The sequence below is a fragment of the Aphelocoma coerulescens genome, chromosome 5, assembly GCF_041296385.1.
Source record: "Aphelocoma coerulescens isolate FSJ_1873_10779 chromosome 5, UR_Acoe_1.0, whole genome shotgun sequence".
Taxonomy (NCBI): Eukaryota; Metazoa; Chordata; class Aves; order Passeriformes; family Corvidae; genus Aphelocoma; species Aphelocoma coerulescens.
Window position 1 is genome coordinate 23,560,149 of NC_091019.1, and position 27,321 is coordinate 23,587,469.

At 40.7% G+C, this 27,321-nt stretch overlaps 1 protein-coding gene across 1 annotated transcript; it reads right to left on the reverse strand.

Annotated features, from left to right (window-relative positions):
- Positions 1-3,278: 3,278 nt before the first annotated feature.
- On the reverse strand, positions 3,279-26,300 carry TRAF6 (TNF receptor associated factor 6). The gene is made up of 7 exons (XM_069017131.1): positions 26,252-26,300; positions 18,020-18,346; positions 12,256-12,406; positions 11,458-11,616; positions 10,455-10,526; positions 9,144-9,221; positions 3,279-7,695 (listed from the first exon to the last, which is right to left on the reverse strand). Exons 2-7 carry the CDS (start codon positions 18,313-18,315, stop codon positions 6,814-6,816), a joined length of 1,638 nt encoding a protein of 545 aa, XP_068873232.1. The 5' UTR covers positions 18,316-18,346; positions 26,252-26,300; the 3' UTR covers positions 3,279-6,813.
- Between the last annotated feature and the right edge of the window lie 1,021 nt (positions 26,301-27,321).

Sequence of the window (27,321 nt, forward strand, 5' to 3'; positions counted from 1 at the left end):
ACACTTGTATGTGTCACTTTCCCCTGGCAGTACCTTCACTCCTTAACACCCAGTTAGCAAAGGCCAAGGTCATGCCTGGCTGAAACTATTCCTTTATTAAAGGCAGCAACAGAAACAAAGTTAAATCTTTGAGAGAAACAAGTCCATGCATGCAGGAACAACAGAAATACAAATGCTAACTCAAGCATACTGTCGTGGGATTTAACAGGCCAAACTCCTGGACTTCACACCTTCACCTGACACCTACTGTGCGAGCATGCAGTGAGAGGAGCAGCTGCTGCTAAAGACAGAAGGGAAAACCAGCAAGTTATTAATGCTGGTCTGTAGCAGCAGTCAGGACTCTGCACTTCAGGTGAGGCAAGGAAAGGTTTGTATTGTTGCCTTTTTTCTTCCCCACCCAGTGTGTCAATTATCAGTTGTGTTTCAAGGAAATCACGTTCTGGAAGGGCTAAGAAACTGAAACCTCGCATTTATGGACAGTTTATCACGGGGCTTTTAACAAGCTATCATTCCTGCTTCTAATCAGCTGAGAGAATGGAGGAGGGTTTGTTGTTTTTTTTTCAAAATGGTGAGTACCCAACTGCTCTGTTTATGCCTTGTTCCCTTAACTTTTGAGTGGGGTAAGTCTCTGGACAAAAGCCACCAGAAAACATGGCCTATACATCTGTTCTACCCCAGGCCAGCCCCTGTCAGGTCAACCCTGCTGGTGCCTCAGTGAGAAACTCTCAGCTGGGATCTTTGGGACCATGGGTAGACCAGGGCTTTTCCGCTGCTTCACCAGCAGGTGACTGGCTGCAATGACCATCTCCCCTAGCGTGGCAGAGCAGCCAGCTCCAGGAGGCAACAAAGAGCTGACTGGAACAAAGGAGCAGCATGAAATCACTAAACTCAGGAACATTCAGGGGCTGCATGGCCTCAGAGATCAGTCAGAGCACAAACCAAAAGGACTTAGAGAAGGCTCATTGGCTGAGGCTGGGACTGCAGCTAATAAGGAAATTATTTTCCTGTTGCACAATCTCCTCCTTGCACATGGTTTCATGAATTTTCCTATTTCATTGGAGAGCTGTGAAACACAAGTGGTTGTTTCAGTGGAGCAAACAGGTTCAAAGAACATGATCACCAGAAGATCAGGCAGTGGAGCAGGGCCCCGGCATTTGAGCAGAAAGATTATCTTCACAATGCTGTAGCTCAGTCTTTATCTGCTCTGCATTCAGCATGCACTAGCACAGTAAATTTTTTTACAATTTTTTTATTTTAACAGAAAACTGCTGTCATTTAGTGGGATTGAGAAGTAGTAACAACAGTTCCACTTGGGATAAAACATGAGTGAGGAGGGACTCAAGATATGACCACTACTACAGAATCTTTCTGCTTCCGTGCAGACAAGAGGAAATGAAAAAAGGACAGGAGCAACAAGGACTGGCTGGGGGCTGGAGTTCTTTCATTGCTGTTGCAAACTGGAAAGGACTGCAGCACTAGCATGAACTCTTTACCCATTCTGAACCCTGACAAGCTTAAAATAGCTTAAAATGACTTAAGCACATACACGCCTATGTGTTTAGAGACATGCATATTTATCAAACCAGTTAATTTAATTGTAAAAAGCTTAAAACCAGTAAAGGAAAAAGACCTGAAGACCACAGCTCCTGACATTTGGTACTTCAAGATCAGTAAGACTGTCAGGTTCTGTAAGGGTGGTGATGACAAAACAGTCAACTCAGTCCAGTGTGGTCAAGCTGCCCCTTCCAGATGGAATGGGCAAAGGCTCAGTGGTGGCAAAGGATGAGGGTGAGACTGGTGCCAGTGAAATGTTTCCTTTGGTAAGTTTTTGTGCTAGCAAAAAAATTTCCTATTTGAGTGGTATGAGATGTTTTGGTTTTTTTTTTGGTTTTTTTTTTTTTTTTTTTTGTTTTTTTTTTGTTTTTTTAATCCAAGCTGAGTAACAGGCAGAATTCATCAGCCCTCTTACTCATTTCATCCAGACAGGCCTAGATTCCCTCCTCACCATTTTTGGTCCCTTAACCTCCCCTTGGTATTGCCTTGTATTTGCTGCATATGCCAATACTACACTCGACCCTTTTGGGGCTAATTCAGGAAGTTTTGTTGACTTCTGTAAATGCTGTCCTGGCACAGGCTAAATAGTCACAACTCCTAAATGAGAGACAGCACAGAAGAGCTGAAGTCTAGCACTGTGTGTTCCTCCCAGCCCAGTGTAGTAAGGAATGGCATAGGGAGTTTTTCTTTCCAGATGAACAGCTGGAGTGGAGGGCTCGTGCTTTTTAGGGATGAGAAAGGCAGCAAGGCACCTGGTTTGGCACTAGTAGAGGATTTTAGCTATAACAAACACATTCTTCTTGTGAAATCACTGCAATGAACTGGTATTTGTCCAGGAAAATATCCAGTCAGAATATCCTGGTCCAGATCTAGTTTAGCCTTTTTTTTTCAGAAATGTACAGGTACATGCACATTTGTATTTACATGGGCGTGAACATGCTCCTATATTGCTGCTCTTCTGCTTCTGGACTGTCCATTCCTGGGGCAGCTGCAAATGCCAGCTCCTTCTGCTTAAAAAAAGGTCATTATTACTCCATCTCATCAAAAGAAGATTTTAGTGCACTTAAAATGTGGACCATTAAAAATAGATTAACACAACAGATAACCAATGTCTGAGCAGGCCTTCCTATCCATCACTCATGGAACCTATTAGGACCACCTGGATGAAAGATAAAGTCATAATTAACTTGACATTAACTACATTACTGCAATACCACTAAATTTACTCAGAAGAATCATACGGTTTCGAATATCCCTTCCTGCAGATGCTATTAAAAAACAGAGCCAGGCTGAGATAAATCAGAGACTGCAATAAAGCCCACACTTCTCTTACTGACAGAGGAACTCCCTCTGGTTTCTGATCTGCGTATCCTGCAACAAAGCTTCAGTCCATAGTTGCTTTTGTGACAAATAAAACAAGCAAGCGGATGTGGCCAGAGAGGTGTGCAGCTTTTTTGAGTTACATCTTATTACAGGATGATTATGAGAACCCTTAGTTTATTATCATCATACATCAGCTGTATCTTCTAGTAATGAATAAAACTATAAATACTCTTTATAAATGTCAGAAGGTTTTTATCTTGAAATATATTCTTTGCCTTCTTGGTGCTCTATGGTACCAGCCACCTCTGAAACCCACAAAACAGAGAAACTACCACAGCAGTCCTGTATCAATCAGTATTTCTGAATAGCCCTCCATATGAATAAAGATGCAACATGCAGTGCACAGTTTAATTAGTTTATTTTTTGAAGTTCTGTCAGAAATATAGCTGTGCATTAATTACAAAATATATTAAACTATCAATCAATACATCCAAGGGAACAGGAGTACTTTCTTTTTGTTCAAATGCAAACCAATACAAACCTTTAACATTGACACAGAACAATCTTTTGCATCCATCATCAATGTATTTGGTCTGCTGCCATCTCTAAGTAAGAACAGAAGGTCATCCTGATTTCATTTCATTAGCAAGTTTAATCCCTTGATAGCAAACATGACCAGACATATCATGAGACCGCTTAAAAACCAACTCTATACAATCTCACATTATCTGAGCTCCCACATATACATTACATACCAACATTTTTAGCAAAATAATTTTCCCTGCCCTGCAGGGGAAGACATTCAGAGGCAAAGAGATAACACGTTCATAATATATTATAATTGGAAAATTTGTGCCATAGCAGCTTTGCAAATACACATACTAAGAATTGGTGACTTAAAACATGTTAAAGACAACAGAAATTTGGAAGATAAAAGCAGCTAAAGCCGCTTCATAAACCACCTTGAGATCTAGCAATGCTGCAAAGCATTAAGTTACCCCATTGCTGAACAAGTTGTATGGGACATGGGTTAAATCCCCATACTTCTTTGTTTTAGAGACAACTCTGCAGACCTTTCTCCTTCCATTTAAATAGTTCTAGCAATTATACCTCAATCCACCATGGTAAAACAAGTTCTCAAAAGCAGAGATTTGGAGAAAGGGGAAAGAGGAAAATGAACTAGTATGTGAATAAATATTTTGTTAACATTTATAATCTTTTCATGACAGTAAGATTTAACTGACACTTAGCAAATTAGTTCTGAGAGTCTCTCATGTAATACTCTGACATTACAATAATTTGACATCACTCAGCATTCTAGTTGGTAATATAAAAACACAAAACCAGTAGAACAGCAGCAGTGAATAAAGCATCCATATTACTATGGCCAGTACAGTATTATACATGCAGTAGCCTTCTATTCCCTATTGGCTTGTGCTGTTGTACAATTTCAACCTGAATAATTTAAACCCTGCCACCAAAGGGAGTCTCCTCCTCAGAGGCAGAAGTACATCAGATCTGGCAGATAAGGCTCAAAGCAAAACTTGCATTCAGAATGCAAATCTTCAAAAGCAAAGAAAGTATTAATGCATTTAGTGGGTCTTGGGTATAAGTGATTTGAACAGAGAATAAGGACATTTTTCTTACTGCTAGGGTTGAGAAAGGAGCAGGAGCAGGAAGAAGCTCTCAAACGACAAGTGTTTCTTCTGACTGCTTCTTCCTCCTTCCCCCAAAAAACAAGGAGAACCAAAGAGAATGTCAGTTTTTGAGCATCCTGAAAAAAACATGGATAGTAACACAGCTTGAAAATGGAGTACACTGTACTCGTATACAGTGCCTTCTGTGTAGAGTGGCTCTGTGCACTGCCATGGACATTGACAGCTCTTAGGTAAGAATGGCTGAGCTACTGGGAGCGCTCCAACTGAAGACACTCCAGCACAATGCAGCTGATAGGATGAGGCTATTCATTATAAAATCTACTTTGGTTTTAAAGCTGAGGTCTTTCCATAGTTTGAGTAATATATGCTCACCTGTCCCCTAATGACAGAGAATACACTAAAGTCACCAGCAACTAACTGCATTTACCATTAGCCAGGAAGTCCACGTTTCAGTAATGACAATATTCCATTGACCACAATCCCTCTTCCATCTAATAGGTTCTACTTGCAGAAGAAATTTTACTCATCTGGATATGATGAACAAAGTGGTAGGTTGGGTCCTGGAACTTTTACCTCTCACGCAGGCAGGCAAAGTATCCTCCCAAACCACCAAAGTACAGCAGTCTTTCTTTAGTCTTGTACATATTAAGCAATGTGCCCTTTGCCCACTGGTACTGCTCTGATGAGGCCACACAGTTGGAACACTCTTCAGTATCTCTTAAGCTGCAGTGTCTCAAGTCTTTAGGTTGTTTCCCTAGCTTGGATAAATAATACACATAAGGTCATGCATCCCTTAATTCTTTCTTCAGTATGGGAATGTGTACTTAGGTTATGGGGTGAACAAAACGTTTTTCTTCCCTCCTTTTAAAGACAGATTCAGAACTATCAGCACCATGATAAGTTAAAATTTTTAGCACCAGTGAACTTGAACTATTCAGCTTTGACTGCTCAAAACTAACATTTACATGGCATACAATCAGTCAGTACAGAAAACAATAATACACGCAGCATTAGGAACCTCATGAATCCTTGACACAGTGAATCTAGTGTTTGATAAATGAGTAACTGTGGAAGCCAGATTTTCTTCCTAAAAGCAAACAGGATTACACTTTTTCCTCACACTGCCAAATTAGCAGGCTTTCCTTATCGTCCAAATTGCTGAGTTGGCCCAACTCCTATTGTCTAAAGGGACAGGAAATACCCTCAGCAGTTGGATGCCAATATGGCCAGCAGCCCATGGAGAATTCATAGGGGATGACATGAGTCGTACATCACCCACAAATCCAAGAGATCACTTCAACAGATGCAGGTCAAAAGTTCAGATTTTGTACAAATTCAGGTTTCAACAGCAGTAAAATTCTGCATCACCCTCTCTGGTGCATCCCTTTACTCATGTGTCCACACAACCTGAAACATGTCCAGCACTAGGAGATTCCACCAGCACAAACAAAGGTAGTTCATTCAAATGCTAAACTTTTGTATCTCTTGATGATTGTGGTTGACATTCTGGGCCTAGAGGACACACTTACAGAAAGATTTATCAAAATAAAGAGAATTAGGGAGGCACTTTCAGACCACATTACAAATATTTCTTCAGTGAATGCAGCTCATAGTCATTTAAGCCTTCTCCACAGCACTACCTCATGTCTTTTGGAAATACCAGCATCAACTCTGCATCAACTCTACATCAACATGCAACTTCCTGAAGGAGGAAAGGGTCAAAGCATACCTGAACCCTTGGTGACATGAATAAAGTCCTAACCCTAACTTCAAACTTCAAGAGACACATAGCCAATGCAAAATTCTACATAAGTCAATACAGAAACTCTCTCAACTTTCCCAAGCTCTGTGAAAAAAAAAAAAAGAAAAAATTCCTCATCTTTATTAATTTTGCTACTTCCTTCCAACAGCATCTATTTCAAGGCACTGAGGTGAAGACTTACAGATCTATTTGATATGACTGAAGTTTTACCAAACCGAGATGCACAGGTTCTACAATAGGATTTTCCTGTAGGCAGTTAAGTTTTGATTAACACTTCATTTAGTTAGCTTGCTACAGAAGTAGCTTATTATTTCAGGAGAGAACCTTACCAAATATTTAAGCATATGACCTCACAGAGAAAAAAAATATACCAGCAACAGCAAAGTTCCATTCAGGTGAAGATCAACTATGTTGGCAACACAGCCTTTGTGGAAAATGAAGCACAAGAAGATCACTTTTGTGATCTGTGTGGAACAACACGAGTAAGGCTCCATTCCCCTGGTTAGGACTTGCAGGCTACATGGCTCCATCAGTACTGCGGGCCTGGAAGCCTTCTCTGCGGACACTGTTCAAGTCCAGGCGCGTTAGAACCTCGCAGCGCACCAGGAGCGTGTCATCCTTGATGAAGGCTCTCTGTTTCAAGTTCTGCAGGTGCATGAAAGTCACATAACCAAAACCTTTGGGATTGCGGTGAATTGTCGGTCTCTGGAAAGCCAGTAGCTCTGGCTTGGCTTCCATCACCTCTTCATGGTTCTGCCTTTCCGGCCCTTCTGATTGATCCAAAATAGAAAGTCGTATGGTGCCTTGGAAAGGCCAGGGCAGGTGGCTGTCATATTCCCCTTGCATAGTGTGGACAAACAGAGAGATAAAATTAGCGCAGCGCTGAGCATTTGGTAACTGGATATGCAGGCGCAAGCACAGCTTGTAGCCAGGCTTCCCCGTATAGAAGCCAGGACTGTGCATCACTACAGGTCTCTCTTCTTCCTGGGCTTTCTGCAGTCCACTGAAGTTCTCAATCTTCCAGATATAAATACCATTACATTGCTGTGCCTCCATTTCAGTAATCTTTCCCTCCAAGCTTCGGATAGTACGTTTGAGTTCTGCCATGTGAGTGTTCTGAGTCTCCATTTTAGCAATGAGTTCCCTGATTTGGTGATCTTGTCTTACCAGACGACCTTCCAACTGCTGAATAGTTTCCTTGAAGTTTTCAACTTCTGGATTGCAGTCATATGCAGCATGTGACACATGTGAGAAGAGGGCAGGCTCGAAGGGTAGGCCATTGATGAAGGGTACAGGATTTGCAGCAGTGACACTAATGTTCTGGAAACTCTGAGCCATCATTCTCATGTGAACCTGAGTGAACTCTTGCATATGTCGTGCCAGTTCATTCCTTTGCATCTAGGATTTAAGAGATATGGCATTAGGAACACATCAAACATCTGCAATCACAGAAGTGATTAAATGTGGCTCTGAAGAAAATCAAACAAGTAGTTGCTTTTGTCATGTGAGAAAAACTGCAGTGTGAATCAAGGACAAGGTGTGACAATAGGACACTACCAATGGAGAGCTCCAAATTTACGATCACTGTTAAGAAAAATGAAAAAAGAAGTTCAAATACCAGTGGACAAATTGCACAATCTTTTAGGTTGGAAAAGATCTTTAAGATCATTGTGTCTTTGCCCTGATGTTGATAGAGCTGGGGTTCAACAAAAGTGTATATATGAGGTGGTTTCAGCATGGAATTGTTAACTTGGGAACTTAAGATAGAACTGACATAAATTACTGCAATGTAAATCAGATATGTACATTATTGTTTTTGTTGGCTTGGGACTTTGGGATGTCACAAAAATATTCCTGATATTTATCATTAGTAATAGCATATTGTATTGTTGCATAATTCTATGTGATGTTTAGTAAGGGAAGAAACTGAGAACAGCTTCTTATTAAAGGCCAGACCTGCACTACAAATGGAAGCAATTTTGAGTAAAAGACAGCAAGTATTTCAGTAGTACATACAATGAGAAATAGGAACAGTATATTTCAAACTGTGCACCTGAAAGTAAAGATATGAAGAAATATGGAGTATTTTATATTGAAAACATTCTTGTCAAATATTCCAAAGGCAAGCACTAGGTGTTTATTCAGGGTCACCTTCTTGTTAATGAGCATTCATGATAAAAAAAAAATCAGGTTTTGTAGGAGTGATAATTTCCCTATGAAACCATCATTAATTATGGTGTACACTTTCAGTAACATTGTTCAACTCAAAATAAAGACATGGTGAAAGACTGTTAGTGATAAATATATTTAGAATTTTTCCTGTGTTCTAAATCAGCACATTACTCCCTTCATTGATTTCCTAAAATGCTTCACAGTACCAAACGGTGTATGAAAACTGATGTGCAAATGAAAGGGAAAGACCCATTTTTACAGAGGTATTAAAAAACTAGAAATAAGAGTATCTAGATTAATAATTTTAGAATTTAATAAAATTGATTTTCTTTATGGAACTCTAGGACTCGTAAGTGTATTTGGCCACAGCTTTGGAAGAAATGCTAGAAGCTACTTTATTGACAAGAAGGCTGAGAAAAGATGAAATAATAAAAGCAAGGTCATCAAGCAAATTTTTCATAGAGCTTTTTCAATTTGAAAAGGCAATTTTGAAATGCAATGTATCAACATGTAGGGTTCAGAATTAAGACACCTCAAAACAAAAAAATCTACAACCACAAATCATTGAAGATTTTGGGTTGGTGAATGAGACAAGAATAGGAGAACACATTAAAGAAGCAACAGACAAAATCATGCAGAAGGTCTGCAATCCATGGTACTGATAGAAGGCTTACCTTTTCAGGACACCCAAAGGCACTGTAAAAACACGGTACCGGGGCAGTAGGACAATCATTGTCATAATGGTTAGGCATCTAAAACAAATCAGATTTGATATTACTTCTTCATCAAGAGTATTCTCTTATACCTACATAATTTCTTAAGGGAATATGGAAGTTTGGAACAAAAATGTTAGCTGATGATAAAAATTCTACATCCTAGTTGTATGTACTGTACCAATTCATTGACTTTGTTCTTACGCTAGGCCTCAGAAAGCATTCAGGTCTCCTTGCTAGACCAAACACCTTTTGTTTCCAGCCTATTCTCCAGCCAGATCGTGTCCATTTCCTTCCCTTCTGAAGGGCTACTTGCACATACTTATCGTGTCTCTCTTCAATTTTTTTTGTGGTCCATGTTTTCCAGATCCAGATCAGTCATCTCACTGCTCTGGATCCTCCCTATCCACCCTCCCTCGAAAGCATGACAACTTCAGCTGATGCCTTACAAGCCCTAAAGAGAGCAAAGGAGAGTTGTGTGTTTCACAGGCAGAATCCCTGTTTACATAACCCCAGGTGTTTGCCTTGTTTCAATATCATCATGAAGCACAACACAAGGCTAATACAGGTCAGCTGTTATTGAGAATGTTTAGCATTCTCTGTTCCCCACTTCTGCAGTTCATTACCTGACAACAGACCTTTTCCATTGTCATTACTAAGCTCAATTCTGTTTTTCAGGACTTTAAAGATCATTCTTTATTTTAACCCAGGACATCAACACAGTTGCCATCCCAAATTAAATAAATCAACAATTATCATTTTCCTGCCAATGAAGTTAATATTGAATAGATGAAATAATAATGGCTATTACAATAGTAATGGACAAGCAAAATTCCAGCCAGCATCTGCAGTTTGATAGTGAATTTACTTAAAGCTACTTTCCAACAGTGGCTTTCAAGTATAAATGCTCTCCCCATCTGCCCAAATCAAAGCCTCCTCTTGTAATGTCAGTCATAACCACTGGCAGATGTTGGTATTTTTTAAGTTCCATCCAAGATCAAAGACATGCAGCATGGCCCCTGTCAAGAAGCAGTACAGCTGAACAATGTGATGTGCAGCCAAAATCCTACAGGGCTTGTCAGACTGCAACTGGAAGCTGGAGCAGCATTTAAGGGAGGATCACACCTGTGCTGGACATTTTCAGAGAGAGGCAGGCAGTGCTTTATTAACTAGCAGACAAACTGCATCTCCAAGTTTAACTTCAGATTAAAGAAGCAATGTAAATATGAAACATCTGACTCAGAATGAACAGAGAAAAAGGGAGTCTCTTACCTGCTCTCTGATGAGCACCGTGTTGCAATATTCACAAAATACATTGGCAAGTGGGCAGGTTTGGTCATGAAGCTTAGTGATCAAACAGAAAAAAGAAAGGGGAGAAAGCATCAGTAAGGTTACCCAATTGAAGAAAGGGCTAATCACCCTTGATCAGACATTAGATTTTTATTTTTATATTCCAAATTTTGCATTTAGCTGTACGCAACTGTGAAACAAAGACAATCCCTTTACCTTGAACAGTATGTTTTCTATTGCTGTTTTTTCCTGGACTTACACAAGAGATTCATAAAGTTGCAGCTACTTTATTTCCTAAAGCTCTTATGCTCCAAAGAAGTCTGAATTTAACCAGCAGTCTCTAAAATTCACATTCAATTGTACTGGAACTATATGAAAGCTTTTTTGTTTGTTTTTTATTTGTATTGGTGGGCTATATGAAGTATGTTTGATTGACAATTCACAATATTAATATCATGACATTTAACAGTCCTTGAGATAGAACACATCCATACAGAGATAAAGAAATGGTAACAGCAAAAGGAAAGTATTATCCTCAGTATCACTCAAGTGAAAAAAGCAGAGCCAGGAAAAGAATTCAGAAATTATCTTGGTCTTGTGTGGTAGCAGATATCCCCAAAAGATTTCTCTCCTGATAAATCCTCTCTCCCAGGCATAAAATCTGCAAATGTAAATACTGCTTTTTGTATTCCATTGGCAGTAGATACTGGCCAGTCTGATGGTAAGGTCAGAAATCAATGGTTCTTATACAAGTCTCCTCACATCACATGGTTCTCAGTAAGTTTGTATTTAAGGACGATCTCTCCCCAGCTTTTGCCTGTTCTAGGCTCATGTCCTGAGTTTGTAGCTTCTCAACTGTGCAGCAGCACAAAGAGCTCTTCTAGACCAAAACCTTTCAGTTGTTTGTTTTTTTTTTACTGCTGTTGCCTTTTCAAGCAAACCCATGTGAATGCAGGTTGACAAACTGAAGACTCCTGCTAAATACCTCTTTATCTTCATAGGCCATAGATGTGGCACAGTTTGGGCAACACACTTGGCGCCTTGGACACTCCTGGGTCATGTGCTCCTTCAGATGGTTCTTTGGGAAGGTTCCTTGGCACTGTGGGCATTCCACAGTGGAAAAATCACACTGCAGCTGGTGGTCCTGCAGGAGGGCAGAAGAGGGATTTGATACTTCAAACAAGAACCATCATCTTATCCATTTTCAAGAGAAAGCACAGTGTAAGACAAACAAATCACGATCTTTCCTTCATGCAAGGAAATCCTTATACACTTATGCTGACTCTACCAACAGCCTGTTACTGTCCCATTACTAAGGTCAGGGTTTCATGTATTCAGAGCTTTAAGAAAGCTCTCAGTAAAAATTTAGTTTTATATTTATCCTTATAACGGCATATATTATTTTCCAAAACAATTTCAACTCATATATGTAGCTACTTCAAGAGACTATTAAACTGACTTTAAGAAATTTGTGTGAATACAGACATAGCTGATGTACTCTCTCTGTACATGTGAAATACAGACATAGCTGATCAAAAGACATGAATGATTCTCAACAAAAAGCTGCATTAGTACAATTGTCATGCACTATGATGTTCACTTGAGAATCACCTAACTACAATTAAATACTCATCAAAAACCAAGTATGTGTAGCTATAATCTTGAAAGAAAAATGCACTGAATCAGCATAAATGAGTAGCAGGTATGACCATCTATTTAAGTTATTTGGAATTTTTACTTCTCTGTGAAAACAAGGTTCCCTATTTTCAAAACTGATTCTCACCTCTAAGTGCCTGAGCTCCATCTTCATACTGCAGCCCTTGTTGGGACACTTAACCATTAATGAAAGGATTTCCCGTTTGGCGAAGTTGTCAGGAAAAAGTTGATTTTCAAGCAGAATTTCATTGTCTACAGGACATTTGTGACCTGCATCTCTGCAATGCAGAAAAGCAAGGAAAGATATTCCAGTATTACCAACAGATCTCCAAGCCCTTAAATTTAAAATATTTTTACACCAGCAAGACATTAGTGGCCAAATAATAACACAGTAAGAAGATCTTTGAAAACAATGGTATTTATGTGGCAATGACCAGAAAATATGGATGGTATTTCAGAAAAATTGAAAACACAGTTTCACTGGAGGTGGCATGACTGGGGTTGCAGCACTTTTCAAACTCGAACGCACTTTATTTGTATAAATGCCATGTTAAGTACTCTGGAAAGAAACTTGAGGAATATGGAAATACAGTAACAACTTAGAGTCCAGTTTCTGTAAGTACTTCATACAGCTCAAACATCACAGAATATTTCATATACTCCTGCAAAAGAATTCTTTAAACTTTCTTGGACCTCCTCTCATTTCTTTGTCATTTTATAAACAGCCAAGGTGATCACAGCTGAGAAAAAAAGCAAAATTGTCTTTTTTTCCAGTTTCACTTCATCTGTTTGGCATTACATCACACACTGCTCAGTTTGCTGGTTTTGTTATACAGCCGTTTGATCAGCTGGTCATCCTTCAATTTGATTATACAGCTAACAGGGCGAAAAACTCCAGACACAAAAATTATTAGTAACTATGAAAATTACGCTGGATTTGGAACTGGGTGCTGCATCTGAAACCATTTTAACAGCCAACAGACTGGAAATCAGTGCTAACTGGCGAAGGTTTGGAATCTGATGGAACATGAATGCATGCAACCTGCACAAGATAACTAACAGCCTGTTCCAGTTCATCAGGTTCTGTCTACCTGCATTTACATACAAAAATCATTAGAAATGGAGTAAAAAAGGGGATCATCTGCATCAAATTTTCCACTATCAGCTAATTCTGAAATCAGTAGGCCAACATATTGATTCACAATTAAGTAATGCAGTTAAAGAAGCATAAGGTATCACAGCTCCTGAGTGCTAACGGAAACAGCAATAAAATGGAAAAATACATGGGGTGGAAAAATGTCAGAGAGCACTTGTGGTGCAAGGATCAAAGGCCAGATCATTGTCACTGCCTGCAAGCACGAGGGGAAGTAGAACCTAGTGGGCTGTGGAGACCAGGAGGGAATTTATGTTCTTTGTTGGAAAAGGAAATAATCGCTCAGTAACTCCATCAGCAATGCTCCTAGAGGAAGTGGAGGTAAAGTTGTGACTTCAAATAGAAGCAATGAACTTCCTTTCACAGCTTTTGCTTGCAGAGCAAGCTCACCATATGCCTGAGTCATACTCCTAAACAAGTGGAAGAAAGAAAACAACTTATCTTGCCTTGCTTCAGAGCTCCCTGAGCTATGATCAGTGTGATCTTTGTCACAAGCCAGAATTGTTCCCTCACTTCACAACCTACAGGAAATCAGTTTTCACAGGTATAACTTGGTTACAAAAACCCTGTTTAGTGGAGTATAGAGATAGCTCAGTAGGTCTGCTGATAAGACAGCAGCTTTATTTCTACAAAGAAAAGCTAAACATGAATAAGAGCAGCCAACAACAAGTTAATTTGAAATAAGGATTATCAAGTCTCCAGTTTATATAACTAGCAGATAAAGGGCAAAATAAGAATGAACTGCAATTTTCCAAAGTAGGAAAGTGTAGTAAGGAAAAAGCAATAACCCATTGTAGGATATTAAACAGGCTTCAAATCTATTTACAAAGATCAGGATTGTGTCTAAAACATTTCTTAGATCCATCTACAGACAAAGATGTTGCTATACATTTCCTGTGACAGAACTGAGTTTTTGCACCTCGGTTCTAACTTACATTACAGCGAAGGCTTTCCTATGGCTGGAATTATTTATCACACTGCACTCTGCCATTTGCAACAGCACCTGGGAAACAGTGGCCATCTGCTACAAAGTACAATGAATATTGCTATAATTTCCCTTGAGATTAAAATACAGGTATCAAGAGTAAAGCCAGAGTAACTTTGAAAGAAAAGCCTGCTCCGTGATTTTAACAAGTGAGCGGTTTAGCTGAAAAGCTGAGACAGTTGGTAGAGACTTTAAATGCAGCCATGCCAGATGTTGGATGAACTGCCAGCACCCAAAGATTGCCCTGCTGCCCCTTGCTACCTCACAACTCTGCTTTTCCAATAAACAGAGGTTCTGATATTTGGCAAGCTCTACTACAAACCCTAAGTCAGCTTTGCCCTAAAATACAAGAGAAGACTGGAGTGAAATTGAGTTAGCTATAGCACCTGAAGTTAGTTCTTCTAAAATTTCCAATAATGTATTTTGTTGACCAGTAATGTTTGTAAACTCATTTGTAGTTACTTAGGTAGATAAGCTTCTCCTCTTCCATGACTTATAGCACTTCAAAGCACTTCAGACAGCTTTCTTTAAAAAGCTGCCAAGACTTTCTGGGAGGCAGACATTTACTGTGATCAAATCTCATCTAATCATGTCCTTCACACTGCAAGATCGAAGAGCCCAGTTTTTAAAAGGTTTTCAATTTTTTTTTTCAGCCACAGTTACAGCCACAACTTCTTCAACATGAACAACTAAATTCTTTGTGGAAGTCACAAGAAGCAATTACTCAAAAAAATACTTGTCCATCCTTCATCATTTTAAATCCTTAACCTCTTTGTTCACTTGAGCTAAGACACTGGGGAAATGAGGAATAAAGAGAAGCAATTTTTTCTGATCAAATGAAGGCTGCGACAATCATTTAGTAAAAAAAACCAGTACTTAGAGAATGTAAAGTATCACTTTCCATTTTCATTTTAGTTCTGTAGAAGCTTCTCAATACCTCAATCAATCTGGTACTGTACACAGTACATACTGCAAATCAATATTGTACTGGAGACACTACATAATCCAAATCAATAGCTTGATCCATGGATACCAATTAAGCCTGCAGTTCAGCCCTTCAGGGATTCTGAGAGGTCTGGCACTTCAAGCTGTCCTCCCTGCTTTCACAAGCATTCACTAGAACTGTCCTCCAAAGACAGAGTTCAGTGGGGAATGAGGGAAAACTTTTGCTGTCAATGAAACATCTGAAATATTACACTGATGATCTACAGTCTTGAAGGAAAAAATGCTTTCCACCTTGTTGAGTATTCACTGCAACAGTCATCACTATTCATAGAGATGCGGTATAAAAGAAGCAAAAGCTTCTGGTCATTGAAAACTGTTTGCAGACCTAAAACTTTGAGCAGAGGAAATGTTCTGTTAATTTAAAAAGGAAGAGAAACTATTTCCCATGCCTGGGGTTTAAGAAGGAAGTTTCTCTACCTGTTCTGAGCTTGGGTTCACCAGTTTCTCACCCAGTATTGCTGTAAATTCTAACCAATGACTCTAACTGTGCAGCTCACCAGCAGAAACATAAAGATTAAAAAAGAAGATCACCATAGCTCTTAAAAGATGTGAAAGACTGGAGATGAGACATCCATTTTTGGTAATTTTGAGTCATTTTCCCCTCAGTTTTCAACCTAAGAATTCTGTTGTCTTTGCTGAGTAGACATTTCTAAAGCTCACTACATTTAAGTACTAATTTACCTTCAGAATTTATAGACATCATAATCCCATGAGAAGGTTTAAAGACTTATTATCTTTCTCACAGAAATCCCCAAGTTAAAGAGGAGTATAAAACTGTTACTGCCAACAAACAGAGCAAGCTCATACAAAACAAGTAAGGAATTCCAAAATTAAATGGTCTTTATCTGTACAACTGCCTTGTAATGCACACAAGCATGCACGAAATTACGAATGTTAACCTCTTGAAAGACTTTGGGTTGGAATGTGCAAAGCAAAGGCCAGAAAGTGAAGCCAGCTCCTTGTGCCAAGGGAACTGGATTACAGTCAAAGCTGACAGTTTCAGGTTTAGGGTTTTTTGCCTTCTTCCAGGCACCTGAATAACATGAATACCATTGAGTGATGCAGTTGGGTAAAGCCGGATGTACTTTGCTCACAGAAACAGGAAGACAACGAACAAGGCAAGGGACTAAGGGAGCAGGGGATCCCATGGTATAGTTAATGGAGAACTGAATATCTCTCAGAAGCTGCTGCAGAATCAATTCTCAGGGGGGAACACTGGTGGTGTTCTGCATTTTCTGGATCCGTTTCTCAGAAATATTAATGAAACTGATGCTAACAAGAACTGTGCTGTAAATACACACAAATTTCTGTGCTGGCTAGAAAGAATCTGATATTGTAAGTAGGAAATGCAAAACTAAATTTGTCTTCTCATTCTCAGCTCCAACATTTCATTCCTTGTTCCAAAAGGAATGCCATGACAAAATACAGCAGCATATGCTACAACAGTGACAGAATCACAGAATTGTTCAGATAGAAAAGGTCATTAAGTAGAACCTTTGATCACCACCTTGTCAACTAGAGCATGGCATGAAGTGCCACATCGAATTGCTTCCTGAACACCACCAGGGATGGTGACTCAATCACCCTCTGGGCAGCCCAATCCAATGCTTGACAACCCCTTCCATGGAGAAATTCTTCCAGAGAATTTATGTAGCAGAAATGACAGAGAAGCCCACAAAACACACAAAATACTGTATTCAGAGAACATCATTGCTGGCACTCTATTCATTTAGTGAGCTACAAATGACGGAAAATGAAGAAAAAGAAATGGAATAGAACTATGGAAAAATGGTATGAAAAACCAGTCAAGCAAGCACTGTCCATTTTGCATGCTAAAAAGACATACCAGGGAAAAACTCAGTAACACTGAACACAGTTTAATGATCTCTACACAGAAGTGTGCAAAGTAAGGTTGACAATGAGACAATTCTCGATATGGGTCACACAGAATTGAATATATGAATTCCTACCAAAGTGACATTTGAGCTAAGTGAGCAATTGCTAAGAAAAAAATTTGGCTTATGCTGAGAAGGAAAAATCCTACAGCGTAATATCTATCAACGTAATCCAACACTAACTGATGACTTCATTCCAGGTTTAAGGGAAGTACTCTCTACAAGGTACTCTATGCCCTTTCTTGCTCTTTCAATCATCCATTTTTATAAGCCCAGCCTGCTCTTGCCTTCGTATCTTATTCCTGCTCCCTCATATGCCACCTGGTTTCCTCTCTCAGTGCTTTGCTCAAGACTATTCCCTCATCACATTCTCTCTTCCAGCTCAATAAGGAAGCAGCTAATTTCAAGTGAACTGAAAGCATGAATTGCCTTATCTGCACCAAGAAATCAGATTGTCTGTAGTTTCCTGTAGTTATCAAGAGAAACAATCATAGGCAAAAGACAGGTTTTATAATCCTGGGCTGGAAATGGAATTTACTTGGGGGATTTGTCTACTTTTTTTTTCCAATTAATATCTGAAGTTTAATAAAGTTTTTAGATTCATAACCTGAGTAAATTTGTAAAAAATGGCAAAATATCTAAAGCTCATAAAACTTCCAAATTTGTGACACTCTGGCCATATATAGTATTCATTAGAAAGCATCTTAAATGAATCATAAATTTCCAGAGTTCTATTAGCACTCACTGGTAATGCACCTTGGGCAGCTCTATGCAGTTTAGATTGACCTTTAGATTGAGCTGCTCTGGTACATGAATTTCTTCTTCAAAGCAGCTTCCCTAACTGTTCCTTTACCTGATTGATTTGACAATGCAGCCTTTGCAGAAGCGGTGGCCACACGGGGTCTGCACTGCTTCCCGGAGAGCCATCAGACAGATTGGACACTCATATTTACTTTCCAGGGGCGGATCGAACTCCACGTCGTATCCCTGCGTTTCCTCTGAGAAAGAGCTGGGCGGGTTGCCAGTGCTGCTGCCGACGCTGGAGCTCTCCTCCTTGGCTCCCGCGCTGCAGGCGCTCGCCATGGCTGTGCAGCAGCCGCTGTCCCCGTCTCGGGCTCCACAGCTGCTGCCACTGTGCAGCAAGCTCATGGCAGCTGACCGAGGGCTACACGGGAGTGTGCTGCAACAGGGCAAAAAGATGCATTAATTTAAAATTTTTCAAGACCCTCCCTCCCAGGCAAGAACAAAATTTATTTCCGACCAGAAACACTAGAACAGAGTTACAGATTTGGTTCTAATCAAAATCACTGGTTTTGTTTTCTCCCCTTATCTTTTTTTACTTATCTTGTGATGTGTAGGAAAGGACCCTGCATCCTGTCAGCATAGCTCGTAATCTTTTTCATCTGACTATCTGATTTCTGTAAAAAGAGGAATCCTCTTTGTCCTTGCTATGCCTACTGAAGATGTTTCTTTATCCCTTCTGTATTATTTACTTCTAAGGCATTCAGATAGATTTTGCACAAAAAAATGCTGTCCAGAATCAAGTTTTATTGGAGGGCGATAGCTCAATTCCATATTTTCCTTGCAGTGTATGTATGTTAGTTAGCATTTTCTGTATAGAGCAATTCACAATACAGATTTCAAATCAACTTAGCTGCAGGACCACAAATAAAATAGAAGTCCAAGTACCTAAACCAAGCAGCTGTTGTGCTGTAAATGAAATTCAAATATACAGCACTGCTGATAACATTTTAGAACTGCCAGTAGGACTTTAAATTGAATAAGAAGCTACACATGACATAAGGATAATAATTCCACAGCTCAAAAGCTATCTACAAATTGCTAGTACTCAAACAGAGCTCTTGCTCTCCTTTCCCTCTTCCAGGCTAGCTGGCAGGGAGGACAAGGGACATGATTGTAAGAACAGAAGATAAAAGTCGCCTTTCCCTAAGAGTGGTGGATGGCATACTAAAGCCTGCATTTACAACACTCCTCCAAAGCAGGGTGAACTCATAGGTATGAAATAAAGTGCTGGTATCCCCAAACAGATTGGTAGTGTTTCTACACGGAATGAGAGAACCTTAAAAAAAGGTCTTAACAACAAATACAAATTCTAAAGACCAAGAAACCTTCCCCTCCCTTGCTTTTTTAACAGTTACAATAATTTTCTTAGAATCCTACTGTGGTTAGTTTTCTATGAATGGCATTTCTTTGAAAAACACAGATTATCACCAGGTGCAAGGCAGTATGAGCAGTCTGAAGGTTAGGGAGCCAGGCATGCAAAACAAGCCCAATAAGCCTGGATTTGATAATCTTTTGCACAGCAGTACAGGCAAAAGTCTCTAGCAGTGTTCACCTAACGAATTCCCTGTAATACCATTATGTCATTTAAAATATATTAAGGATGGAAATCCAATCAAGTGATGAATTGTAAGAATTGTTTATCTGCATCACTACTGCAGATGCTGGGGGCAGCAGAATGAGTAAGATTACCTTGACCACAAGCTCATGAAACTGAAAATTTTCTTGCCTATATCAGAATTTGCATATCACAAGTCATTTTTACAAAATGTTCATGGATAGGAGGACGACATATCGGTAGTTTTATCTGGGTACTTATTTTACAACACTTGAAGATTACATCAAAAGAAATACTAATCATACAAGGCTTCAACTAGCATTTATGGGAAATACATTTTGGACACATAAAACATCACAGAAATGTGCTTTAGGCCATCCACATGATAAACAATTGGCAATACTGCCCATGCTAACACTCTATGAGCTATTTTTTTCCAGCTATCCAGAGTAAAAAAAGAGGCAGATCTATCTAAACAAAAACAAAGTTACCATATTTTGGTTAGATATAGTTAGAATAATCAAAACTGAACTTTCATTCTGTTGTATAAATACGCGACTTTCCATCTTGTTGCGGTATGCAGAGGTATGAGAAGTATCTGAAGAGCAGCATTCTTGACATTTCCAAAATACCATTAAGGTACAGAGCCTCAAAGCACGGGCTGACAGTTCTGAATTGTACTGAACCTGTCAGCAATGCTCACTTTCTGCAGAAATAACTCTAGAGCACAGCTGTCTGGAACTGCACCCAAAGTGCTGCTCACTTCCACTCCTGTTTTCCACCCTGATGTATTGTCCCTATACATTATCTACCACAACTGGCTTTGTAACTGGGGCTCCTAAACACAACATCAATACAAACTAAACACTAAGAATGCTCTCAGCAGCTGCTCCAGCCATAGTCCAGACACAACCAGTTTAATCCCACAAAAGGACCAGCTCCCTCAATGACTTAGAATGGAAGCAGAAGAATCAATGCTTAGAAAGATGCTCTATGACAGAGATCTTTGTTTTAGACTGCCATCAGTAGCTCCCTTCTCTCTGCAGAAAAAACCCAGCTTGTTTCCAGTGTTAACTAACATAACTTATTTAACAACTGCTGCAGAGGATGATCAGTCCACGGGCCACATCTCATGAAAAACTACAGGAACTAAATTGGGTCAATGGAGTGGGAATGTTGGTATGCAAGATATTAGAATCCACAGGCCAGCCTAGGACTGAAAAATTCACATTACTCTAAGCCACAGGGGTATATTTAGGGAGACTAAGAAAGGGAAGAGGAACATACATCCCTTTAGCAATGTCACAAAGGAATTCAGGAAGTCACAAGAAGAAATATAGAATAGCTTTACTCAAATTCAGCTGTCACATTAATTGCAAAGAAGTGTGTGACTCTGCTCTTGGGCAGTTCCTAGGAAAAAAAATCCCATACTATTTGAAATACTGTTCTTATAAAGAAGAAACCAGGATCTGACTCGGTATAATCTCACTAGTTGAACACTTTGTAGGCTTAAGTGCTGTGCAAGCAGTGTTCTCTTTGCCCATTTGAATTGTTCCTACAGACATAGCAGGTAGGTATATTCAGTTTACAGAAACAAAACTCCCTTACCAGAGTCAGTTTAATGAATGAGTCAGTGCAATCAGTCAACATCTCAGTCTCACACAAAAAGCCCCTTATTCAGTGATACATTCCACTCCTACATGGAGCTTTTTATTTGTGTATGACCAAGTGGTTCACAAAAAAAGAAGTGCAAGTATCTTTTTAAATTGGGAAGTTCAGGCACAAAGAGGCAACTTAAACAAGGTGATTAAGAGCCAGATTTTAAACTCTGTTCATATTTTACCTAAGATAAGATGAAATGGATAAGAGTAGTAGGAGGAATCCTATCTCTGAGCAAAATCCTCCTTCTTCCACACACATTTTAGGTGTGGGGCAAGGTAGAATTTTCCAGATCAAAATCCACACTGCTGTTACTCAGACAATTAACTAAGGCCTTATTATTTCACCATAGTTTAAACTAATTTTTCGATAAGTTGTAACTCCTGTACTAGTAATTAGATCTGTTTCTTGTGGAAGTTACTTTACCCTCCCAGACTGCAACATAGGTTTAATCTTTTTGGACAGAGCAATGCTAGGACAAAAACAGCTACAGAAAAGTGTACTTGGAGTGGTATTGACAGGTCTTTTCCCCAGTAAAGATAAGACAGTCTGTGAGCCTACTGTAGCAGTTTTTCACCTTCCTCTCCTGGGGAATTAAAAAAATGTTTAGGCTGGAAAAGGATGGATTTTAACACCCTAACTAGGATATATCCCAAAATTCCAATCAAGTTGCTACCCTTTCTTTTTGACTATGAAACAGATTTTCAGTGAAATAAAAGTTAAGATCTCCTAAAAACCACATCAGTTTTTCTTCTTACTGATAAGAGCTGCTATTCTTCCTCTATGCTGAACAAAATTGAGTCAAATGCAAGTCCAACAATATCCAAATAATATTTTAAAATACCTTGTGTACACCACAGCCTTGCGAACTTATCCTTTTTTTAAATGTTAGTTGTTTAATATATTAAACAGTTTTCTAGACTGCTCTCTATACCTTTTTTTTTTGCACAACATCCAGCTTTCAGATCCAGGAACAACTGCAATTAAACTGGATCATTACATGGTAATTCTTGCTTTTGCTAGTATGAAGTTTCTCAAGCAAAGTCTTAAACTATGTTTGGTAATGCACCTGAAATGGCCTTTTCTAGAGCTAGGAAGTGCTGTCAGACCTGCTGACTCTGGAGATAATGGGCTTTAGCTTGGGCAAAGAGGTATCCAGGCCTTGGGCTGGCAAAAGTTGATTTCACTCTCCAAGGCAGCAGCTGTATTGCTTGCCAACAGAAAGGAAGGTGCTTTCCACGCCAAATGGAAATGGACAGAACTTGTTTGATAATTACCTGTGCTGCAGAAGTCTGGGAATGCCCTAAGGATGAAACTTTCATGCCCCAGAAAAGACAGTTAAGACTACAGGAGTCCCCATCCCACTTCTCCAACTTTAAACCATAATGAAACCTTTCTTCACTAAGTAACCTGTGCTCTGTTGCTATTTACACTGCTACATTACAAAGTGATTAGGCAGATGTGAGATAGCACAGTCAGCCCAGAAGAGCCAACTCCTGCAAGAATAATGTACCTTACGAATAATGTACCTTATGATAGACAAAAACTATTTCAAAACAGAATTTCAACTGCCTATATTTTAAATTAATGCATGCAACAAAGCTCAGTACTCTGATTTTTCAAGTCCCATAGTATAATGACGCTTAGGTAAGACTTCTATAGATTTTTGAGCGCCAAACTCCTCTAAATCAAAAAAAATCACTGGTACCAGAAAATATCTTCAGATTGCCTGTAAAACCCCATTATCCTATTAAGAGTATTAGGGAGGAAGTAAAAGTAGGCATTATATACTATTTACACTGAAATATGAAATGATATTTTCAAGCATGTGTCAAACTTAAGGAATACTGTGCAGGGAAGTATCAGCTGCTATAAGAGAAAATTTTTATTATGAATCAGGAAGCACTTAAAACAATTAATTTCCACATGACCTTTCCTGGAAAATTGACACTGACTACCCATATAAATAAGGAATCAATAGAGAGAACTATTCCAAATCCTTTTTCTTACTCAAAGTTCACAAATATAATTAATTTGCTTGCAGCCTGGCCAGGACACACTCAGCAAGGCAAATGCCTTTAGCACTGCATCGACAGCAAAACTGGTCAAACTTTTCTCTTTTCTTCATCTGCCTTGTATATGTAGGTATAGATTTCTGGGTCATGAGACTGACAGACCAGTGGAGTGACTTTGGATAATTTGTTTATGGAGTAATACTTGCAAAACCTACTCCCAGGCACATTAATCAATGGTCTACTGATAACTGATAAGCACCATGTATTTCCACTATGAGGTTTGTAGCTATCATCACTATGGCCTCATCCAGGCAGAACACATGAAATTATGCTAATGCCTTTTAATTAACACCTATAAAACACTTTCATTTCAAAGCTATCAAATGGCTAGACAAGCTGAAGCAATAGGAGATTCAGGCAGAACTTGTAACTGCAAAAACTAAATTCTGGTTTCTTAAAACTCTACAAGCATGCTGCTAATACTCTGTTGAGATACGAACTTTCTTTTTTGCAAATAGCAGTAACTGTTAAGACATCCAGGTCTTTAGGATGACCACAATACTCACACCATTTTAAAATGTCAACTTGAAGACTTGAAAGAAAAATTTTTGTTTGAGGTAAACACAATCAAACAACATTCAGAGCTCATTAGACTATCGAGCTCCTGGACTAGAGCAGAGCAGCCCTTGGGGGTTTCTAAAGTTTTCCAGGTGATTTCTCTTTATTTGTAAAGAATGCTGTCAGGCTTTAATCACATAAGTATTTTCATGCTAGAATGTTACTTAGGAGACTAGATGGTGGCACACTCACAGTTACATTCATATTTTATCCTACTTAAGTATGTCTAAACAAATTTAATTTTAGTGAGCAGTGGAAGCATACTATAGTCTATTTAACACCAAGATACTCTATGGATTTTTCCATAACAAAAAAACCAAACCAAAGCCAAAATTCCCTGAAACTTTCTTCAATTTATCAACTTTTAGACGGAATTTACTGGGAACTGTTCAGAATAACAAATACAAAGACAGCACTGTTAGTGAAAAGAACAGTACTGTTTAACTCTTTACTTTGGCAGGGACTCTGGCTTCTGTTCTCCCTTTGCACACTGAGAACACATTGAGATATGCATTATGCCTTTCTATACCTCTCAGTAGATCCACAGGGCATGTAAGATGCTGCCCTAGTGGGGACAAAGTAAACACCCATAAAGCACTTCAAAAACTGGCAGGGAGAGGTATGGCTGTGAACTAATGCAATTTCTGCAAGGCAAAGTCTCCAGGCTACATTCAATTCCCATCCACCTCTACAGGCATGAGGCTTGTATGTGGCATTAGTAAAACGATCTGAGATCCTGGGAAAGCAAACAATGAATTAAACACACACATTTTGAAGCAATTAAAACATTTCTCCTTTTCCCTCCACCTTACATTTACTTTTATTTTCTTTCTGACACACTTTATGCCCGGAATCTTTTATGGTTAGTTTTCATGGTCTGGATCTAAAACTTTTTTTTTTTTAACATCTACTTAGCTTATCTGTGCTACTGAGATACAAAAGTTACTCTTGACATAGTAAACTCATGGAAGTTCAAGGGGTAAAGAAAAGCATGTACTTTCACCTCAGATATCTTTTCATGCTGAAGTTCTGTCAGCATAGGTACCTACAGTGTGCCTTGTCTTTTGAAATACAGCAGCACTTTTTAAAGATAGAAAGCAGTACTGCAGTGTGGCAGTACTACAAAACTTAAAAAGCCATTTATGTCCTGACAAGTTCGCATTCAACAGAGACTGACTGAGATCCATAAATGCTCACCTGGGAAAAGCTGAATGTACTGTGGAATATACAAAAGAATTATGCCCAGAATGATACCACAAAAATAATCCAAGTGCTTTTATCAGCATACTTCGGTGACTTTTTTTCCCCTTCTTTTACTAGAAGCACAAGTTTTACAGCTTTTTCATTCTACAGGAAGACAAAGCAGTTTGCTTGCAAGTCTTTTAACAGTTGGTGAACACACCGCAAAATGCACCCGAAGTTTCAAATCAATACTTTATTAATCACTCAGTGGTATCTAAGACACCACAAAATCCACATAGCTGAGCTGTAGCGCTGCAGAAAGCGTCAGAGGCAAACATGGGAGAATACTTTCGGCAAGCTTTAACAACTAGGTCTAAGGGATATAATTAGAACATTTTCCTCCCACCTACAGCTGAGATTTCCGTTTAAGTACGAAAAGACTCAGCGTGACCTATCTGAGCCAGACGAAATTGATGGAAATTACTACCGAAGTTATAATTCATTACTCGCGTTAATAAAGTTAGCATAAATATTAAATACCGCCAGTCTCTACTAGAAAATAAGAGCTATAGGGTTTAGAAACAGTAACTATCTTGCAAATTACTCTTTAACGTGTTCTCGGAGCATTCACCGAGTATCTCCATTTCACAGTGGGAAACACAGAGCCCAAGTTCAGCTGATGCGCTCGAGACAAGCTGCACCACAGCTCGAGAGCCACCCGCTGCTCACGCTCCTCCCGCTGCCCGATGGCACCCCGGGGCAGAGGCAGGACAAAGTCACTCCAGCCGGGCTCCCAGCCGGGCTCCCAGCCGGGCTCCCACCCGGCAGGCCAGCCAGCGTGACTGCGAGCCCCGGGCCGAGCGGCACGGCCGGGCTCGACCCCGCGCCGCGGTTTCAATTCCGGAGCAGCGCAGCCCGGCGCGCCCCAGCCCCATCAGCGCCCTGCCCCAGCGCGGGCCGCCCTTCCCGGCAACCCCGGCCCGGCCGGGCCGTGCGCCGAGCCCCGAGCCCGGGGGCAGGGGCCGCAGAGCTCCGCGGGGCCGGGCAGGAGGCGGCTTCGCTGCCCAGCCGGCAGCCCCGGCCCAGGGGAAAAACGCTCCGCGCCGGGCGCCGCCACCCGCCTGCAGCGGCCCGCGCCGGCCGGGCCCTCACTCGCAGAATGCGGCCGGGCCCTCGCTCCCCGGCTCCGGCCGGCCGGGCCCGCAGCAGCCCCCCTCCCTCCCCGCCACCCCCCGCGTTCCGCCGGACTCACCGCGACCCGCGGCCGCTCCCCGCTCGCCGCCGCTTCCGCTTCTCCTCGGGAAGCGCCGGAGCAGCGTCTCGGACGGAGCGCCCTCTGGCGCCGCGGAGGGGCAGCGCCGCCGGGGCGGGGCGGGCGCGCAGAGCCGCGGGAGCTGCGGTGTCCGTGTCACGGTGTCCGTGTCACGGTGTCCGTGTCACTGTCGCCCCTCCGCAGCGTGCACAGAATTGTCGCCACCTGTGGCTGTGGCGGCGCTGGGCTGGTGTTCGCTCCGCGCTGCTGATGCTTTTATGACGAGCCATCCGCTCCGCTCCGTCCTGAGCGCTGTCCGAAACGAGGCGCTGAAAGCCGGGGGGTGGTGGGGGTGGTGATGTGTGTTGGGAGTCAACAGAAAGCCGTGCCTCAATGCAAGCCAAATGCTTGTTAGAAACAACTTGCTCTCCCCCTCAGCTGTGCCTTGGGGACTCCTGCAGGCACCGAAGCCGGGTACGCTGCCTCCCCCAGAGGGGAACCTCTCCGGGTGGCTTGGGACAGCGGGCGATTTTAAGGAAGTGAAATACCGGCACAACGTGAACACAGACAGCTTCATTTCCGTAGGAACGAACGAGGGGAATTTGGTTGGTTGCACTAGGGAGTTTTCTTGGCAAGAATCTCTGATTAACACACATTAAAATCCAACAAACGTTTCTGTTCCCACTGTTTGGGGGGATATAAGCTGGGGCGGCTGGAGGCCACTGAGTTTTCCAGTGATTTTCAGTGTTTCTGTCTGCGTGCCATGCTCCCTGGGAGCTGGAAATCAGCGGGTTGTTCCATGGCTAGAGTGCCTGTCTCCCTCTGCAGGGTGCTGCTCCCAGAGCCAAGGCCATGCCAGACCCTAACGCACCCCTTGGAGCACTGCCTGTGTCCAAAGCATACTTACCTTTTTTTTGTTAGGACCTGCCAAGAAGCTAAAGAGTTAGGGGAGAGAAATAGCTGGGCCATCACATAGGGCTCCAAAGTATCACAATAGAGAAATAACAACATTAAGGATAAATCAATAAATCAATTAATCAATAAATAAATAGAAACTTTGTGGACCCACT

What these genes read in the sequence shown, in the direction of transcription:
- TRAF6 (XM_069017131.1), bottom strand. Translation starts at nt 18,315, where the DNA reads ATGAGCTTGCTGCACAGTGGCAGCAGCTGTGGAGCCCGAGACGGGGAC. An exon ending in TGGCCTATGAAGATAAAGAG is followed by an intron (nt 10,527 to 11,457) that starts GTATTTAGCAGG and finishes TTGATCACTAAG; the next exon opens with CTTCATGACCAAACCTGCCC. An exon ending in CGGTGCTCATCAGAGAGCAG is followed by an intron (nt 9,222 to 10,454) that starts GTAAGAGACTCC and finishes GATTTGTTTTAG; the next exon opens with ATGCCTAACCATTATGACAA.